At 40.0% G+C, this 21,669-nt stretch overlaps 1 protein-coding gene across 5 annotated transcripts in view; it reads right to left on the reverse strand.

Annotated features, from left to right (window-relative positions):
* The window catches only part of sptbn1 (spectrin beta, non-erythrocytic 1), a 250,501-nt gene that overhangs the window by 15,680 nt on the left and 213,152 nt on the right, over positions 1-21,669 (reverse strand). For 3 of the 5 annotated variants that reach the window (XM_008102749.3, XM_008102750.3, XM_008102751.3), the window contains 11 exons: positions 19,574-19,798; positions 19,331-19,420; positions 17,667-17,945; positions 15,878-16,008; positions 8,629-8,842; positions 5,759-6,133; positions 4,896-5,140; positions 3,937-4,075; positions 2,716-2,800; positions 1,196-1,392; positions 296-396 (listed from right to left, as the gene is read on the reverse strand). In XM_008102749.3, coding sequence (XP_008100956.1) covers positions 296-396; positions 1,196-1,392; positions 2,716-2,800; positions 3,937-4,075; positions 4,896-5,140; positions 5,759-6,133; positions 8,629-8,842; positions 15,878-16,008; positions 17,667-17,945; positions 19,331-19,420; positions 19,574-19,798 — 2,081 coding nt within the window. The remainder of the gene's footprint in view (positions 1-295; positions 397-1,195; positions 1,393-2,715; positions 2,801-3,936; positions 4,076-4,895; positions 5,141-5,758; positions 6,134-8,628; positions 8,843-15,877; positions 16,009-17,666; positions 17,946-19,330; positions 19,421-19,573; positions 19,799-21,669) is intronic. The other 2 variants (XM_003216155.4, XM_008102753.3) reach the window with 1 other exon arrangement.

Raw genomic sequence — 21,669 nt, forward strand, 5'->3', positions numbered from 1 at the left:
TGGATTTTTGCAGGGATTTTGTGTATGCAAAGGAGAAGCTTTGTCTGTTTCTTGACTTGACTTGAAAAGTACAATATACTTAAGAGTCTGAAAATGTTTTTGGACTAGAACAGACCCAGAAACCATGGGTAGATTCTGACATCTGAATCAATGAAGTACTCCCAAGTGCATAACTCCACTTTATGTTGGATCCCATTTAACTTTTTTAGGATGCATCCAAGTTCACAGTCCATATTTTCAACTGAGATACTATTACTGTGTTTATTGTACTTCTCAAGGCCACCTGCATACTCACCATTGAGACTCCTCTCCAGTTTTGGGGCTTGGTTCTGGAGAAGGAGGCTGTCTCTTCCGCTCTTCCTCCTCTTGCTGCCGACGTACTTCTAACAATTCCAACTATAGAGAAAGGAGAATTAAGAAGAACAGGAAAGGTTTAAGAAAAAAGCAGTGTTCCAAGGCTTCCCCCATTCCCAGTCATCGTAGCCTTCTGAGACACTCATTGGCCCCCCGATACTCAGAGCTTGGAAAAGTTATGTTTTTGGAATACAGCTTTTAAAATCGCCAGTTATCAACAGCCGATGGCCTTGCTTGCTAGGGATTCTAGGACTTCTCATCCCAAAAAGAAACTTTTCCAAGCCTGCTCATACTGTTCTACAAGGTCAAGGTCATTCTGCTTTGTTTTGTTTTTTCATTAGACAACCCAGTTACCAAATGGTGGTTTCATTCATCAAATGACAATTTGGACCTTGAATTCAGATACTTTCATACCAAATAAACGCAAACCCTAATTTCCAAATTGGAAATCAATCACTATTTTGCTCCAAGTATAGTCAACAAATTAGCTTCTGAGTCAAGATCAGTAAGCCTATCTTTCTTTCTATCTATCTATCTATCTATCTATCTACACACACACACATAATTTAAGAATAATTGTAGTAACTACATACATAATAATTTTTGAAACATCAAGGGGCACTCTTGATTCCACTCACATTGAAGAGAATGCCTCTTTTAAGAAGCTGCCTGTTATTATGCAAGTGTGCATCATCAAAGACAAAGTATGCCTCTAATGACAAAACCTTTCATTTGACACATATGGCAACTAAATGCATCAATTAGATGAATCTTCTTCCCAAACTCATGCAATTATGGATTTTTAAACCAGAAGACACTTGAAACGGCCCCTGCAACTCACCGTAGTAAGTCTTTCAAGCGCTGAAAATCTCTCATCCCAAGTTGCTGCAGATTTTTCAAATGCTTCGTGCCTCTTGATCAGTTTTTCCACTTCGTCCACGCTTTGCCCTATCTCACGGCTCGACAAGTATGGCTCCTGCCCCAGTAGCCAGGCTTCGGCAACGCTGGCATCCCTTGAGAACTGGTGCACTTCCAAAACTAAGACAAAGTGAAAGAAAGGTTGGAGGCAATGCTATGCAATATGCTCAAGACTCTTAGCACAATGAATGTCTTCTGGAGGACACTGTGTATGACGAATGGGGTTCTGGGCATGTCTTTGGGTCCTGATTTGTCATAGTGTTGAACAACCAGTTATTTGGACACATCCTATATAAGAGCAGGCACCTTACCTCCCAAGGGAAATTCCCCCGATAGTGAGTACAGGAAATTACTGTATATACTCAAGTATAAGCTTAGTTTTTCAGTCCCCCTTTTAGGACTGAAAAAGCCCCTCTTGGCTTATACTCGAGTGAGGGTCCTGGCTGGCTTATACTCGAGTATATATGGTACATGTATTATTTTTCTCTATTTTTATTGGTATTAATACATTTATTATTTTACTCTATTATTATTGTTAGTATTACGTTTATTTTACTCTATTTTTATTATTATTCATACATTTATTATTTCACTATGATATTATTGTTATTATTACATTAATTATTTTACTTTATTATTATTAAAAGGATACATAAGGGCATTTACATTGAAGAAGATGAGAATAATGATTTAATCAGAGTTGGACAGTCTTATCTTAAATTAGAGTTTTATGTAAATATTCAAAAACATTTAACCTACCGATGCCTCGATTAATGTTTGGTTTCTATTTTATTTCTGAAATTTACCACTCTCGGCTTATACTGGAGTCAATGTTTTCCCAGTTTTCTTGTGATAAAATTAGGTGCTTCGGCTTATATTCGGGTCGGCTTATACTCGAGTATATACAGTAACTTTGATTGGGAAGTTATTTGATTGGACTAACCCAAGTATGGGCAAACTTCGGCCCTTCCTAACAGCTGATGGGAGTTGGAAGTCCAAAACACCTGGAGGGCTGAAGTTTGCCCATGTCTGGACTAGCCTTTCCCAATCTGGTTCCTTCTTCTCCTTCATTAATATGAAAACATGAGCACCCCCATGCTCCATTATGAAATATAACTATTGCAAATATTTACTACAGGTGGAGTGAGGGTAGTGAAGGTGCTCAGACAACATAAATTGGGAGAATCCTTGCTCAATGCTAAAGAATCATGGGAGCTATAGTTTGGTGAGGTACCAGCACTCTTTGGCAGAGAAAACTTATAAAACTGGTATCCAAATGGATTCAGCATTTTGTATGTCTCATTTAAAGTTCAGACTAAAGCTCTGAATTGATCCCCTTCATCAGCATAAGACCTATCCACAACACCATTATCTGAAAAAGAGAGTACATTAAAGAGGGAGGAATCTCACATCCTTGTAAAATAATAGAGCATGAATTCTTACTCAGCCTCAGCCACTCCCATCTATCTTCCCATTTGTCAATCATTTCTTTTCTTTTTTCTGTCAACTGCAGCAGCTTTTCTTTGATCTAAAAGGAATCAGAACATAAAACATTATGCCTGTCCTCTTTCTATATCATCGCCACCACCATTAATTGCCACATAGACTCTACTAGTCAGCTTCTACCCATGGAAACTGGTAGTTCTGAAGTCAATGTGGTGGTAAATCTATTTCAGGGTTTTACTTAAACTTTAAAAGGAGTTGAATAATGTTCAACCCATTTGGGGGTTACCTCAATCCACTTGAATAGCTCCTTAAAAGATTAAAAACAAGATGAACAGATTGATTTGTTCACATGACATTGGAGACAGCAGATACCACTGACTTCTGTATTCAAATTACAAGATATGCCCCCTAACATTAGGAATAACTTCTTTAGTGTAAAACCCATTCAATAGAGGAATAGACTGCCACACAGCAGTCTATTCTTTATGACTTGCCAACACAAGACTGAAATGGTTTTACTCAGTTTACTCAGTGAGGCATTTTAAGTAAATGTACTCTTTTATTGCTATTTTTGGGCTCCAATTTTAGCCTACATTTTTCACCCAAATTGATATCTAGGAACTCATCTGCTTCATTAATTACTGCTAACAGAGAGTATTCAACAGAAAAATACTTTAGTGGTTCTTCAGTATCGTCAAATTTCTGCTACTCAGTTTCTAAGCACAGTTTAATGTTGAAAACTGTCTATGGCCTGGTAAACAAGTGTCTGAAGAAACATTTACTTATTAACCTGATTGAATGCTCAGTCAACCTCCAGAAACAACCTGCAAGTTGAAAAATATTTGGTAAGAGGAACTTTACAGGCATGTCCCCCTCGCTTTGGAATATGGTGCCCAGCAATACCACCTGCACCTAAGCTTCTCTTTTAACCAATAGGCAGATTGTTTAGAAATATTTCCAGGCTTTTAAGCTTCATAAACTTTTTGTGCTAAGGTTACCATTTTATTGTGCTATTTTTTTATACGTGATCAGCACATTAAACAGACAGACAGAGTTCATGGGTCATTAAAAGGGGGTATATAAAAGGTTGGTGAAGTCAGAGCTATAAGAATAATCTTCAATTAATAGAGGCGATCCTTTGGCTCTGACATGGTTGTCTTTTTCATTATGTTTTCTTCTAAGCCACAAAGCTTTGCAGGTACAGAAAGCACACTGTACCTCTTCTGACGCATAGTGTTTCCTTGCTAGCAATGATTTGCCCAGCTCAATGCAAGTTGTGAAGCTGTCGTTGCGGGCATCTATTTCTGCTTTGATCCCCTGGTGATTGTTCATCAGCAATTCCACAGAGGAAACATCCCTATGATGAAAATGTTACCAGAAAAGGAGGCACAAAATTTATAACCATTACACAGAGGGCATCTGCCACAATAACAGAGGAACATATATACTTTGCACAATTAGTTTTTAGTGGTTCATGGGAATTAGAATCAATAGTAGAATTGCATAGCAGAATGGCATGTTCTACTCGATTCTTGCTATGTGAAAACGTAGTTCTTTGTATTTGTCTTGAATATTTCACCACTCAGCTTCAATGTGTGTGTCCGTCCCATCTCCTCCTTCATACAACACTTAATAATTTATGCTGCAGTTATCTTGTAAACATTCTCCCAGCCTCAGATGGAGACAATTACATTCTTGCCTATTCTAAGAGTTAAGTTCTCCTCAGAATTGTCGTAAGTCATACATAAGTTGAAAACACTCAACAACAAATTATTCCAACTGCACTATGTTCATGGTGAAAATGTTCTCTTCACATCTGTTTTTCCCCTTCCACTAAATAACAACCAGGGTGGTGGAAATTTCTATTGAGAGGGAACTATTCACCCCCATACTTAAAAGTATACATTCAAATTCATTCCACACACTGTAGCTACCAAATAGATAATTGTAGTCTAAAAAGTAACCTTTCCAAGCTAATGTGGTGGGCTAGCTTAGCATCTTGCCTCTAATTGCCATGTATGTTCTTGGATGTAATCTTAAACCTCTCAAGTCCAATTAAATGCAAACACTGAATTTGCTTAAGACTCTTCTGAGTACAAGATTAAGTCTTATCTGCAGAAATCTCTTTCATACAACAAGGCCTACAGCTAAAGATTCTGCTTTTTATCCCAGGTTACCTTGGCTTCTCCTGGGCTTCAATCTGGCGGATGACATCCTCCATCCAAAGCATGAGATCGCGAACCATGCTGAAGAAGCGGAATTTGTCACCGGTATCTACGAGCTTGACCCTGCGCCCTTCACAGGCATCAAGCAAGGCCTTCCATGCATCCAGAACCTCATTTTCACGCCTCTGGATGTCATCTGCCTTATCTCCAGCATAGGCAGACTGAAGGCGGGCAGCATCTTCCTGCAGTTGTCTCACCTAGAACGAGGAAAAGAGAAACAGCTCAGCTAAAATGGTTGGATAGATCTTTACGCTTGATGTGTTAGCATGCTCTCCTGTAATGGAAACATCAAAAGAGAGAATGTACACTTCAGATTCTGCAGAATAGGACAGTAGCTGCATAATTCATATCCTTCAGAAGCCCAGTTTTGAATTAAAATGCAAACATCAACAGGCAGCCACTAAGGTTCTAACCTTTATGATAGTATGTTTCAAAATATACAACCACATACGTGGGTTTAACTTCTGCAGATTTAATTATTTGTAGATCTCTAGGAATGTCTAGTTTTTCCAATTTTACTCTATAGTCAACTACCAATGGAAGTTGGAAGTTGACCATAAGTGTTGAGCTGGAGAACCTAGAGAATCCTGAAGAAGCACCTCTGTAGGAATCTGCAGATCCTCCTGCACAATTTTGTTATCAACGTCCAGTGGGAGTTGACCAAACAGTCATACTGGAGGACTTAAGAGATTCCTAGAGAAGTCTTATCTCAGGTAAAAAAAAACCCTGTTTTTTCCACTTTTGCGAGTGTTTTACACCTCTTAATCCCAGAAAATATTGAGGGCCTTCAGTATATGCTGTTCTGATATGCACACCTGCGTTCCTAAGGCTTGAATGTCATGTTCAAATGTTGTATGCATCCTCTGTAAAGTTTCCACTGTGTTTTGATCCCTCCCCAGCTCCTCGGGCAGTTTCTTGTGTTTGTCCTGTATCCGTCCAAAGATCTCCTTGGCATCATGGTAGAATTTATGCAGTTCGTAGGAGGCTGCCAGGATCTGTGTTCTTGTGTCAATGAGTTCCAGGAGGTCCGCCCAGGCCTCATTGAGACCGTCCTTCCACTCAGCGATGGTGGCAGCGTCTGAGTGTCCAGAATTGATGAGCTCATCAGCCATGTGGTTTACGGCGTCAACGCGTTCCTGCCCAATGTTCCCAGTGTCTCGGGCAAATTCGCGGAACCGCTCTTGCAACATCTGGAAACAGAAAAATTATTTAGCAAATGGAGTTGTGAGAATGAAAGGGAACAGGAAATAAAAAATAAGAAAGAGCACGAAGGCCATCTGTTCAACTTTCTCTTTAGCAATACTTTAGTGCTGGGATTGGGCAAGATCTGGGAGTCCAGGGCCAATTTCCCCCATTCAGAATCTTCTGTTGGCTGCTATCTTTATCCAAATCAGAAACAGAAATGGCTTAAAATGGCCAGTTCCATAAAATATCATTTTGGGTGGCAAAGCAAGGTAGGGGGTGTACTGGTAATTTGTTTTAAAGAAGAAATGCTGCTCTTAGAGGCTTCTTGGAATGGGCTTTTTCCATGTTTTGAATCATCCCCCAGTGATGCAAGCCGGCCCACCAAAAATAGGTGTGGTGGACAAATGTGACCAACTCCTACATTTAGAGAATATTGTATTCAGTACTGGACTCCAACAATAACTCAAGTGGATTCTTGACTGCAGCCAGATGATCAGAGCAGCCCAGCAATATTATCTAAATTGGGTGGGCAACTCTGGGAAGCTGGGGAGGGGACACATTGGCCAAAACCCTGTTGTTGATGTATATTATTTATTATTATTATTATTATTATTATTATTATTATTATTATTATTATTATTATTATTATTATTATTATTATTATTATTATTATTCCTTCCTCCAAACATGGTCTGGGAAGAACAGTAACACCTGTTTTTAATTATTTACTATATTTATACCCCGCCCTTATCACCCTAAAGGGGATTCAGAACGGCTTTTTAGGGTGATTTTAGGCCCAGGACAGGTGTTTTTAAACACTTTATGGTGTTGTTGTTTTTTTAAAAAAAAGCTTTAAAATGGCCTGAAGTGGAAGTGGCAAATGCTCCCTTTTGTCCATTTTGGGACAAAATAATGAGTAAAAAAAATGTGAACCATGTGGGCCACAAAAACAGCTTTGGGGCTCATAAAGTATACATTTTCCCCACTTGAATCTTAATCTTAGCAATGTCAAGCCAGCCCAAATGAGTAGTTTTATAGTGCTTGTAAAAATGACCAGAATTTTTCACTAGCTTGAAAATAGGCTCTTCTCTGTGGTCGTGAGATAAGAATATTTCATATAATTGTGACAAATATATTGGGTAAGAAGCAGTCTTACTATACAAATTTAAAGTAGGGAAAGTTCCCCATAGTCTCTATTATGATGGGGAAAAGGCCAAGCGACTCTTCCAGAACAATTTATTGCTGAAAATATGAGAAGAATAAGCAGAATTACATTCTGTTTATTCCCTGGACTTGTTTTAAAATAGCCCTTGTAATGCATTGATCTTGGACTTCTAAGCCTGTAAACATGAATCCAAAGCACCCAAACTATACTGGTTCCTCACTCTAAGAACCCATCAGCATGTTGACTATATAGGCATGAGGCTATGTGCTAAATAACCTCAGCTATTTGAATACACTTTCCTCCATTTTTTTTAAACAAAATGTACCATTTCTTATGTTGTGTGGTACAAAAATAACAAAATGAGCTTTAGGTTATTGTTAATTAGAGTTGACAACTTTGGAATTAATGCAACACTAATTTTCTCTTAGAAACTGAAGATAATTGACATGGGGTGTGTCAAACAAAAATTGGTTTGCAATGGTTTCTTTCACCAACAGGTTCAATTCAATTTTTTCTTGTAACAGAGAACACAATAAACATGTTCATACAGTTTTTGATTATTAAAGCTAAGTCGTTCTTATATTGTAAACTTAATTTAACTTAATTTAGCTAATTTATTTCATGTCAAAAGCATTGCATAATAAATGAGTTTAGAAGTGATGAAATAAAGGAATCACAAGCAGCAAAATAGTTTTAGACCAAAAGCGGGCAACAGCAACCGCATTGTCCGTAGCTTTAAACAACTCCTCCTCGGTACATGAGGCAGGACATTGTGGGCAAGCATACATATGCGGAGTTGTTGGTCTGCTCCACAGACACACAAGGTGGAGGTTTCCTCCAGGTAGTGCCATCTTGCCAAGTTGTTGACACAGAAGGAGCCTCCCCGAAGACTGAGTAAATTCAGTTGGGCAACATTTCCTGTAAACAGCGAATCTTTCCAAACCAAAAGCATTGCTTTTAATTTAGCTAATTACATTAGAACTATCCAAAAAAGTGATACAGAAACACTAAAAATCCAATCCTATATCCTTATCTAGAAAGAAGACCCACTGAACTCAATGGGACTTGCTTCTGATTAAACAAGCACTGGATGATGCTATGACAGTCCAATCCTAAAAAGTAAATTCCACAACGTTCAGCTGGAGATTATTTCCGTTAACCATAGGTGATATATAGAATGTGCTACAGAGAGTGGTTATGTTATTTTTTGGGAATACAAATCCCACTATCCACTAGTTTAAAAATATAACTGACCTCTAACGCACTGAATGCCTGTGCAACAGTAATAAGGAGGAAGGGAAGGGGAGAATGAAACCAGAAGCTTAAGGATCTTACTGTCACGTGTTCATAATCTTGTCCCAGTTCGTGGGATCCGGCCACCACTTCCCTTTCTGCGATCCACTGTTCCAAGTCATCGACTTCGCGGTTCAGCTGGAAGAGCCTGTGCCTCTCATCCAGCTTGCCTCGCCGTTCCTCAGAGAGGTCTTTCAAGCCTGCATACAGCTTGTCCACCTTGGATTGCCGCATGCTGATGCGCTCGCTTAGAGCACAAATGGAGGGAAGAAAGAGAGTCAAATTAGTCCTATTTTTTAAACAAATCAAGTCATATTTGATACATTCTTGGAAACTCTACTAAGAGCAGACCATTCCAAGTCAAACATTCTATTCCAAGTCAAATCCTTCAAAATGAAGGCCACCTGCAAGGACATGAAAGTAGTGGCCTTTCATGCTCATATCCCCAGGAATTGGTATTAAGGGTTATTACTCTGACCCTGGAACACCACAACCAGCACATATTAATGATCTTATTGTTCAAAGACATAGGTATTTCAATTTGGATCAGTAGGCAAAGGGATCCTCACTGTGAGAGCTGTTCGACAGTGGAATTCTCTCCCTCGGGCTGTGGTGGAGGCTCCTTCTTTGGAGGCTTTTAAGCAGAGGCTGGATGGTCATCTGTCGGGGGTGCTTTGAATGCGATTTCCTGCTTCTTAGCGGGGGGTTGGACTGGATGGCCCATGAGGTCTCTTCCAACTCTACTATTCTATGATTCTATGATCTTGTGCTACGTTAGAAGCTATCTGAGAAAAAGAGGTAGACTCAAGTCTTGGATTCTACTTTCATCATTTCCAGGTTATGGCAACACTATCATGAGTTTTTCTTGCCACGATTAGTTAAGAGGACTTTTTCCTTTGCCTTTTCTTTCCTCTGAGCCTGAGATAGAGTGCTGTGCCAAGGATTGCCCAGTAGATTTCCATGGCCAAGGGGGGATTCAAATCCTGCTCTTGCGTCGTGTCCAAAGGTCAGTTCACTACATTACACTGACTTAAGGACTATGAAAACTTATTTTATCAACTTCTTTCTCTCTGTTAGTCTCAAAGGTTCTACAGACATGGACAAACTTCAGCCCTCCAGGTATTTTGGACTTCAACAGGCTGTTAGGAATTGTGGGACTTGAAGTCCAAAACACCGGAGGGCCAAATTTTGCCCATGTCTGTGCTACAAGATCCCTTTGCATGTTGACCTTAAACCTAATATTCTCCCATTGTTTTTGTATGATCCTATGATGCTGTTTTATAAATAAACGTGTAAGAAATTCTACCCTGAAAAGTTATTTCAAAAACAATACCCAATACTATTTCATCTATTAGATTGTTCTTCTTTTTTACTCTTGTCCACCTAGGATTGCCATTTTTTCCTATAACTTCAACATGTAAACATTTTAACTATAAAACGAATGTCAAAATGTTCTAAAATTGGTAATAATAATCATAGAAATAACAACGACCGCTACTATTTTAATTATTTCCCCCCCAAACTTTCTTCTAAAGCTAATCAATATGGCACCCGTTACTATCTTGTCAGGAGACACAGTTCCTCTTCATATATTTAATAAGGAAATGGAATTTGGTCCTAAGCAATAAAAAGTCCCTTGTTTCTCTGCTTTGGAGATAATTGAGGTTACTGTGGCATAGATCCAATTTGATCCAACTAGAAAAAACAATTACATCAATGGGACTTTAAAAGTCAACATTTATGTAACTAAAAATTGGATCTAGGCCTTTATAAAATACACCACTAATTTCAGTGGTAAAGGTAAAGGTTTCCCCGTGACATTAAATCTAGTCGAGTCTGACTCTAGAGGGTGGTGCTCCTCTCTATTTCTAAGCCGAAGAACCGGCGTTGTCTGTAGACGCCTCCAAGGTCACGTGGCAGGTATGACTACATGTGTCGTCGTTACCTTCCCGCCAAAGCAGTACCTATTGATCTACTCACATTTGCATGCTTCTGAACTGCAAAGGTGGCAGAAGCTGGGTCTAACAATGGGAGCTCATCCCGTCCCATGGATTCAAACGCCGACCTTCCGGTCAGCAAGTTCTGCAGTTTAGCGGTTTAACCCATTCCGTCTTAAATATGTTTAGGTTATTTTGCTTGGCAAAAGTGAAACATCTGGAAATTGTTTAGGATCGGGAAAAAATGTGTATTACTGAATTTTAATAACACTGACATTTATTCCTTTTTATTTAAATGCTTTATGCCAAATAATTCCAATTACACTCTTTAAGAAACATGTAATGAAAACACTTGCAATTTTTTCTAGTTGTTATTCATTTTACTTGGGTAAATGGTCAGGTTTTAGCTGTAACAAATGGGCATTTTTAGAGATTTTCTCTAGCATTATACTGGAGCTTTTAAATTATTTTTATTTTAAAATGACATGGTAATAATAATTACAGTACTTGTGTATAGGCATTCATAGAATCATAGAATAGTAGAGTTGGAAGAGACCACATGGGCCATCTAGTCCAACCCCCTGCTAAGAAGCAGGAAATCGCATTCAAAGCACCCCCGACAGATGGCCATCCAGCCTCTGCTTAAAAGCCTCCAAGGAAGGAGCCTCCACCACAGCCCCGGGGAGAGAGTTCCACTGTCGAACAGCTCTCACAGTGAGGAAGTTCTTCCTGATGTTCAGGTGGAATCTCCTTTCCTGTAGTTTGAAGCCATTGTTCCGTGTCCTAGTCTGCAGGGCAGCAGAAAACAAGCTTGCTCCCTCTTCCCTATGACTTCCCTTCACATATTTGTACATGGCTATCATGTCTCCTCTCAGCCTTCTCTTCTGCAGGCTAAACATGCCCAGCTCTTTAAGCCGCTCCTCATAGGGCTTGTTCTCCAGACCCTTAATCATTTTAGTCGCCCTCCTCTGGACGCTTTCCAGCTTGTCAACATCTCCCTTCAACTGTGGTGCCCAAAATTGGACACAGTATTCCAGGTGTGGTCTGACCAAGGCAGAATAGAGGGGGAGCATAACTTCCCTGGATCTAGATGCTATTCCCCTATTGATGCAGGCCAGAATCCCATTGGCTTTTTTAGCAGCCGCATCACATTGTTGGCTCATGTTTAACTTGTTGTCCACGAGGACTCCAAGGTCTTTTTCGCACACACTGCTGTCAAGCCAGGCGTCCCCCATTCTGTATCTTTGATTTCCATTTTTTCTGCCGAAGTGAAGTATCTTGCATTTGTCCCTGTTGAACTTCATTTTGTTAGTTTTGGCCCATCTCTCTAGTCTGTCAAGATCGTTTGGAATTCTGCTCCTGTCTTCTGGAGTGTTAGCTATCCCTCCCAGTTTTGTGTCGTCTGCAAACTTGATGATCGTGCCTTCTAACCCTTCGTCTAAGTCGTTAATAAAGATGTTGAACAGAACCGGGCCCAGGACGGAGCCCTGCGGCACTCCACTTGTCACTTCTTTCCATGATGAAGACGACGCATTGGTGAGCACCCTTTGGGTTCGTTCGCTTAGCCAATTACAGATCCACCTAACCGTAGTTTTGTCTAGCCCACATTTTACTAGTTTGTTTGCCAGAAGGTCGTGGGGGACTTTGTCGAAGGCCTTACTGAAATCCAGGTACGCTACATCCACAGCATTCCCTGTATCGACCCAACTCGTAACTCTATCGAAAAAAGAGATCAGATTAGTCTGGCATGACTTGTTTTTGGTAAATCCGTGTTGACTATTAGCAATGACCGCATTTGTTTCTAAGTGTTCGCAGACCACTTCCTTAATGATCTTTTGCAGAATTTTGCCTGGTATTGATGTGAGGCTGACCGGACGGTAATTGTTTGGGTCGTTCTTTTTTCCCTTCTTGAAGATAGGGACCACATTCGCCCTCCTCCAATCTGCTGGGACTTCTCCCGTTCTCCAAGAACTCTCGAAGATAATTGCCAGTGGTTCTGAAATAACTTCCGCTAGTTCCTTCAGTACTCTTGGGTGTAGCTGATCTGGCCCTGGGGACTTGAATTCGTTTAGAGAGGCCAAGTGTTCCTGGACAACTTGTTTCCCTATTTGGGGTTGGATTTCCCCCAATCCTTCGTCCATTCCGTGTTGCTGAGGTTGAAGATGGCTTTCTTTTTCTTTTTCTGAGAAGACCGAGGCATTATTTCCATTAAATAATGGCACCATATATTTCTGTTAACCCATAAAGAGAGCCATGGGATGTAGAAAAACCATATGCAAGGTTTAAAATAATTCTCACAGACATGTGGTGGAGGCTCCTTCTTTGAAGGCTTTAAAACAGAAGCTGGATGGCCATCTGTCGGGGGTGCTTTGAATGCGATTTTCCTACATCTTGGCAGGGGTTTGAACTGGATGGCCCATGAGGTCTCTTCCAAATCTATGATTCTATGGCATCCTCAATGAATATAATAACTATGCATTTAGACGTACAATGGTCTAGTAAATTTGCTTTGGAGACTAAGTTTAGCCTATGGATCCTAAATTAACTATCCCTGGTCTAATTCATTAATTTCCATTAAATAATGGCACCATATATTTCTGTTAACCCATAAAGAGAGCCATGGGATGTAGAAAAACCATATGCAAGGTTTAAAATAATATCATCACTCCAAGTTTTCAAAAGGAGACAAGCTTGGGAGATGAATGGAGACAACTTCCAGATCTCACAAACTAACTCTGTGACTTTTCCCACAACCCAGAGGAAGGATATGGGCTTGGCTCAGGCTTTCAGGATTTCCGCCACTATTGAATGCAATTGATAAACAGATCATACACATCACTAAAAGGCTCCATTCCTGTATGTGAGATTTTTCATGTCCAAGGGAAGCTAATGGGATTTCAACCAATGTGCCTCTTTATTTCCCATCCACTGAACAACAATTTGTGTGCACATGGGGTTTGTGCCAGAATCCATACAGCACAAACAGGACAGAGGAAATGAATGCCTCTGTCCCATTTTTCTCCTGCTGTCTTTCTCTATTTGCTCTGTTTATCCTGCATAGATTGCAGGAGCATCTGTCAAATATATGCTCATGAACTATTTAGAGTTTTCCCTTGTCTTTTGCAGTATTTGTATTTGGCTTTACTTCTCCATCTGGCAATCTTCCTTCCAATTTCCTTTGTCTTTTTCAGATTATAGTTTTAAATCAACCAAGAATAATATGACTATCTGCCTTTAATTTTGGATTCTTCCGATCACCAAATACTACAGGTTTACACCAAGGAATGACTGCCTAAATTATACCCTGCCAGGCAACTTCTTCCAGGGTTGCCAGAAGGTCTTACCAGGAGTTTTGGAGAAGTTTCTTTCTGAACAACAACCCCCAGAATCTCCCAGTTAGCATAGGTATTGGCAACTGTAGTCCAAAAATAGTTTTTTCTCACTAGATCATTGCCTAATACTCTAGCACAGAGCTTTCCAAATTACGTGGCGCAGGCTGGAGAGCAGCTGCTATGAATCACTGCAATGAATCACTCTGACCAGGAGGTCATGAGTTCGAGGCCCGCTCAGAGCCTATGTTTGTTTGTCTTTGTTCTATGTTAAAGGGCATTGAATGTTAGCCTATATGTGTAATGTAATCCACCCTGAGTCCCCTTTGGGGTGAGAAGAGCGGAATATAAATGCTGTAAATAAATAAATAAATAAATAAGTGTGTGGGTGTCTGAGTCTATGCGAAATAAGTAATAAATCATATATTTTATAAGTATAAAGGAAGATTTTTTATGAGATATATTTTGTCCCCATACATTTTGCTATTACAACTTATGTATGTGACTGTAACTCTTATTAAGAGATTGGTTTAATCTCTGGTTTGCTTGTAAAACTGAATTACTGTGTCGTGAAACAACGCATGTCTAAAAAGTGTGTCACCAACTTGAAATATTCGAAAAGCTCTGCTCCAACAATATTCGGCATCCTTATCTCATTTTATCCAAAAAATTTTGTTTATATACAGTATTTATTGTATGAACTGATCTCTCTCTTGGAGGTATTTATCTCAGTCCTCTTCAATGACCCATCCATTATACATTTTAAAACATAATTGACACCATCTGATGTAACTTATTTGGAGCAGGCCTCCTCCATTCACTGTTAAATCCCTCCTCTATGTTAAATCCTGTCTCCAGGGTGAAATCGTTTTGTTATCTTTGTACTAACTGATTTGTTAGTCAGGTTCAAAATCATTTGCCTCGGGCTTCTAACAGAGGCCCTAATATTGTAATCATTTGGAAAGGAGGTATGTAGCTGACATACATTCTAAATGCAGATACATTACTGTTGGCCCATAGGCTAATTTCAGACAAAACTGGAAAACATAGATTATAGTTATCTGAATAAACTTGCCAGTTAAGTACCCTAACGTTCCAATCTATGTTATACCAAACATATGGAAATTAATAACATTAATTGTCAATTTTATACTAACCACTATCCCTTTTAACAATAAGCCTTGTGCTGTTTTAAATACTAACAATTTAATACAGTGTTACCTTAACTTGCAGGTTTATATAGATAGATATGAGTTAGTGGAGTGGCAAATGAAGAGAGATGTTAAAGGGAAATAAGAGGCTAGCAACAGCAATATATAAATAGATAGAAACCTAATTCATGACATCCAGAATTTATGAACTGTTGCTAAAGTCAGTGGTTTTTAGACTTTTGAAGTTATGGACCATTTGATGGAAGTTGTGGGCTTTCTCCAGAAAAATGCAATCTAATACAATTTTTAGAATATCAGCAAAGAAAGAAAAGACGGGAACCCAATGGACCTCCCTATGGATCCATGGGCCATAGGTTAAGCACCATTATGTGCAACTATGGCCAAGGAGAAAGGATTAACAGTGAAGCATAGTTTCAGATACTGCCTTGTTTTGAAACAGCAGTGGGAACCACTTTTCTTCCCAGATGTTGGATTTTAGCCCTCAGCATTCCTTACTATGGAGGTCAGGGTTCATGAGAGATGTTGTTTAAAACTATCTGGAGGACCACATGCTCCCTAAATTCAGTCATGATGGGACATTACGGTTAGTTTAAAAATGAAAGCAGAAGCATGCATTCTCCCCATGAGTGTGCCAAGGACTATCATCTGAACTTAAGAACTGAAGAGACTTGTTCAGACATCGGGGGAAGCCTCATTTCTCTTCTTTATCACACCAATGCTTTAGGCCAAGATGACTTTTTGTTAGTTAGCATTGTAGGTTCTGGGGCCTGAGAGACAGCTTGATGGCTCATTGACCAGGTCTAGCATGGCAAGTCCAACAAGTCCCTACAAACATAAAAATGTCAATAGACACCTCTCTGGATGATTGTCTGCAACCAAAGTCCTGCTCGTCTTAGAGAGCTGGTGCACTGTTTCAGCATAATCTTCTACAGCTTGCTCCAAAATCTGGTGCTTCTTCAGCATAGAGACTGCACTTTGTTCATCCTAAAGTGATAAGAAAGAACAATGTAATGTTACTGAAATGACGTAATGATATAGGGAATAATCTCAATGTGTGCACAATGGAATCTAGAAATATAAAGATCTGTTAGGATGGCAGCCGTATCTGTGGATTCCATTTTATTCATTTTTGTGGACTCAAATCCATACATGTGCCATACTATGGGATTGACAAACTCCTTCCTCACATGGATGATGGGAGTGCAAATCACCAGGAAGTCAGGTTTTTCTCCCAACCAAGGAGAAAGAAGGGAACTGATTTCTTCTAAGTTATTTAATCACATTGTAAACTTGACTTCCTTATGATAGGGATAAGCCCCCATTGAAATGTTCCCATACAAGAGTTTGGCTAGTGGAGTCCCCCTTTTTCAACATGCCTGTTCAGGTTTTGTAAAGTTGTGGCTTTCTTGATTAACACAACCCGCTTGCAATCCAATCTTTGCATTTTCATATTACTTTCCCTACCAAGCATCATTGACTTTTATAATGAGCTGGGCTTTTTGGCAGCTCAAAAAATCCATAGACCTTTCCTCTTCATCATTCTTCTCGATGTGCCCCCAAAACTGCACTAGAATCCACTGCATGAATGAAAAGGCAACCAAGGAGGAAGATGATGTTCTAAACCTGACTTCAGTGAGGGCTCACTGAAGAATACAAGATTTTGGGGAGACAGAACAGGTATGGACTGGTTTCCTCCAGCTATGTTGTGCTGCTGTATTGTTTTATTTAGACCAGAGTATTTTGTAAACACATAGAACCTTGGAACTATCTGATCCTGTTTAGATGGCAGCTGTGATTTGACAACCATGTGTTGTTCAAACACATCAAGTCAGACATCTCAATAAAGAAGATGACAAGTAACAAAAGTGTGGAAATGCAGAAAAGCAAAATCTTTCAAAAGAAAGAGAAATTTGAAATGAATGAAGCACCAAACACAATTAAGAGAAGCTGCAAATAGAATGCCACACAATTAACTCTATTTCACTTTAGCATTGCATCATTCTGGATGGAATCAAACACCCAGGAAATTACTTTAGATCAGGCATGGGCAAACTTGGGCCCTCCAGGTGTTTTGGACTTCAACTCCCACAATTCCTAACAGCCAGTAAGCTGGCTGGCATTTCTGAGAATTTAAGTCCCAAACACCTGGATGGCACAACTTTGTCCATGCCTGCTTTAGACAAAGAAAAATATTTGGTCTACCTAGCTTTGCTATACCTACACTGATTGCTTGTACATCTCCATCGATTCAGACAGGAAGTCTTTATCCAACCTACTTACAGATGCCTGAGAATGAATTTGGGACTTCCTGTGAGCAAAGCATGTACTGTGCTATCAAGCTGTAGTTCACTTTGTACCAAGAATTCAGACAATTTGGCACAGGACAGTATTGCTGATTCAGTCCATTTCAAACCATTTCATAACTGTGATGACTCTCAGCGAAGGGATGGTCCAGATGCAGGCATTCATCACTTGAGGAACATAACCTCAAGGGATAATTTAAATGCATGAACATACCATACCTGTAGCACCAAAGACAGGTCCATAATATCATTTCAAATTGTTATAAACATAAAGATGTGTTTCGATGCTCCAAAGACATTGCTCAGATGATGTCCTTGGAGCATTACAGTGTTTGTTACCTTGGCCTTCTCTTCGGACATCATGTAGAGTTCCTGCTCGCTCATCCACGCTTCGGCCTCTGCGGCATCGAAGTAGTACTGCTGAGCTTTGTGGGACTCCTCAAGGCGCTTGTGGCGTTTCTCGGTCTCCTCTATCAGGAGGTTCCACAGCTGCTGCAAGTCTGCAAGGCGCTGCTGGATTGCTTCGGCATTAAGGCTGCTGTCCGTGACAATGTTTTGGCTCCTCTCAAAAACGTCGTCGATCCGAGGCTGGTGTCCCTGGATTTCCTTCTGAAGTGTCTACCATGGGGAAATTCAATACTCACATTGGAAACAGCTTACCGAACAAATGCTTATGGAGAAAGACAATAGGGTGTCATTCAAGAAGGCAGATTCCCAGAATGCTTTGCAGTAATTGGGGAGGGAGGGAGGGAGGCAGCCAGCAGGCAACACTTTCTGATAGGCGCAGGACTGACAAGTCACTTCAGGACAGGGACATGAATATCAAAAGAGCAAAGGACTCAAGGCTCGGTGGACAGCAACTAGATAACAAAGCTACCTCGGAGCCAGTCCGTATGGTATACTTGCCACAGGGAGTATACAATATGGATCAGACTATATTTTCCACTGACTGTTATTATTGATCATCTACATATTGTGTGGATTGGAATTATATTATTTAATCCCACTTTATCTCACAGACAATGTCCAAGATATTGGGACACATTCCTACAGTTATCCATGTTGATCAAGTTTACCACCAGGAGGAGCTGCAGTCCAAATGAGCAAGAAACTCAATTCAATATCAAACATCTATAGCAGGCATGGGCAAACTTTGGCAGTCTGGGTGTTTTGGACTTCAACTCCCACAATTCCTAACAGCCTCTGGCCCTTTCCACACCTGATCTATAGAGTCAGCTCACTGTGGTAATCAGCATATTGTCAATACATAGTGTAATGTATGTGATCTCTGCAGTTAACACAAAGTAGCTATATGGTCCTGATGGTATAGGATTCAACCACCATAAGTGAGAAGGACATTCTCATGCAGATTAAAAGAATATTCACAGTCTGTTGTCTGAATGCTCACAAACAATGCTTTGGTTGAGTTAGGGAAGGCAGTGTTTGACCTCTTCCCTTTACCATTAGTTCAATCCTACATTTAAAATTGGCAGCTCTAGTGCCAGTGGGAAATGAGTCAGGAAACAAGAGCTGGCAAAAAATTCCCCACATAAAGGGCCTTAAAGTAACTTGAAAACTCATAATGTCATCCTCCATAGCTGGTTAACCTGGTGGATCTCACTGGAAACCCGGAGGTAGGATATTGGCCCCATCTAGACTGCCATACGATGCAGTTTGAAACTACATTATATAGCCCGTGTAAACCCACATAATATAAATTGCATTGAACTGCATTACATAAATCTGCACTGACCATAAATTGCAGTTTCAGACTCCATTATATGGCAATGTAGATGGTGCCACTCTCTCATTCCAGGGCAAACCGTCGTGCAAAACAGGATTAAGATTAATTTCAAATGTAACACCTGCATCTTTTAGGCTTGCTTTGAGAGACTGTAGGTCAATGTGCTTTGGGCAGTGTTCCTTAAGGGCAAAGACTAAATCTCCTTTGGCTTTCTACTTGTAGGTGGATTACTGGGATCTAGGTAGAATTAGTCACTTACCTGATTCTTCTTAATTAACAGCTGAACAGTCTGAAGGTTGTGACCATGATCTGTAGAAGTGGCAATAGGCATTCTTTCTCCAACCCACAACTAGAAAAGTCAAATAAAACACTGTATTAATGGAAAATGAAGTTCAACAAGAAGATGATCTAGGACGTACAATGGTGCTTGAGAATGTGCCAGAAAACAGGAACTGTGAAAGATTTTCAAGAAGAAAGACTTTAAGATATCTTTCAAACTCACAATTTCATCCTCCACATCCCGGTTGAACTGATGGATCTCTTTGGAAGCCAGGAGGTGAGACTTCCTCTCAGTCAAAGGTGCTAGCAGCTCCACAAACTTCTTCTCTACAATGATGCGTTGTCCATCCACCTCATCTGTACTCTTGCCCTCCTGGCTCAGTGCTTGGGCCTGACTCTTCAGCTCCTCAATCTCCTTCTTACGTACGTTCATTTGGTTCTCAAGCATCTAAAATGGTGGGGATGGAGAAGGAAATGTACATATTTATGAACTATTCTCTCAAGCATCAAAAACAGTTGGGATGGAGATGGGAAATGTCCATATTTATGAACTGTTCTCTCAAGCATCTAAAATGGTTGGGATGGAAATGGGAAATGTGAGTATTATAAACTATTTTCTTCAACCAAACAAATAATCTAGATCCCTGTCTCCCTTATTATGTGTTCAGGGCAGGAATAGGAAATATACAGACATTTTTGCGGCCCCTGGACCATTATCTGGTGATACCGCAGCAATGAGATGTTCCATGTACTGAAACTTTTGGAGCAATAAAACTAGCAGGAAATTCTCATATCAACTGAATGGACAAAACCTGGTGGCAACCTCTTTCAGCACAAGCAACTACTACTTGTTTCAAACCAAGTGTGGTCTGGAAGTAGCGCAGCAGCCCATGGCCACATCTACAATGGAAATATTGGCCCAACCACAATTGTCCATCCATGATTTACAAGGAGGATTTCATTCATGGATTCTACTGATTTTGTTTAAAATGCACAGTAATATAGTAAGAGCCCTGTATTAGCAGGGGATAAATTCCTGGCCTTACCATGCTTGAATGAAATGGAAGATCTGAATAAATGCCATTAAATTACTTGACTTCCAGTTTCACATACCATAAAGTTGCTTTGGATGATCTAGAAAATGCTGAGGGACTGTTTCCCTTGGGCGTGAGTAAATGAAACTATAGATATGGGTTCTGTGAGTACAGGGGTCTTACTGTATCTCAGTTAACAAAGTTTATGTTCTCCTGAATCTTTTGTCCTTAACATAACTTATTATGTCCCTTTCATTTTCTGTTAAGCTATTTAAGTACGCTCACTAACAGATTCTGGAAAGAGCTACTATCTACATAACCTATTGTTGGCAGGTGCACACTGCTACAGTAGAATGGGCTAAAGTAAAATCACATTCTTGCCTAGCTCAAGTTTTATTGCATCATTTACTGCAGACATGCTGCTGCAACCTGGCACCAAACCTCTGTCTTTCTCTAGTCCATCCTCCATTATTCTTCCAGTAATGATATTGATGGGTGTATAGGGATTTTGCAAATAGCAGCTTCACCGCAAGAGACATTGTTAACTGAGACATGCCTGTATACCCCTATTACTCACAACACAGCTGTTTAGAGAAAAATAAAAAGATATAGTAGTTTACTGAGGGAAGCCTATCCAGATCTACTTCTGCTCTTCCATGAAAATCAAACCCATTTAGGAAAATCATATACAGGCAGTTCCCAAGTTAAAACCAAGACAGGTTCTCAGGTTCATTTATTTTTAAGCTGAATTTGTATGTGTCAGAACAAGCACATTTTTAAAGAGTAATTACAGCCATCTATCTATCTATCAGCTTTGGATAGCATCAGGAAGAGTTAACACCCTTGTAGAGTTTGTTGTCTGTGCCCCTGTTCAGAAGATTTCACCTCACTTTCTGTTCCTGTAATAATTGGATTTTGAAAAAAGCTGGTTTGTTGTGGAAACAAGTATTGGTGTTTAAAGCTTCAGTTGAGACATTTTCCCCCCATGATAACTCTTTCAGAAGTGAATGTCCCTTCATAGCCGTAGATTTCTCTCACTTCCTCTTGTCTCACCCCATTCTAAACTATGAGTCATTTGCAAGTTGGATGTTTGTAACTTGCGGACTGGCTGTACTGATAAATAGGCATTTTGGTCAATCCTTGGGTAAGGGGGAACCCTATAGCTATAAACTTGCCAAAGAACTTTCCCTCCGTCCTCTCCAAATGGAAGTGTTAAAGGCTGTCTTAAAGGGGCTGCAGTACAATGGAGACTAAGATGTTTGAACTGTTGATGATTTTAAATGAG

Source organism: Anolis carolinensis, chromosome 1, assembly GCF_035594765.1.
Source record: "Anolis carolinensis isolate JA03-04 chromosome 1, rAnoCar3.1.pri, whole genome shotgun sequence".
Taxonomy (NCBI): Eukaryota; Metazoa; Chordata; class Lepidosauria; order Squamata; family Dactyloidae; genus Anolis; species Anolis carolinensis.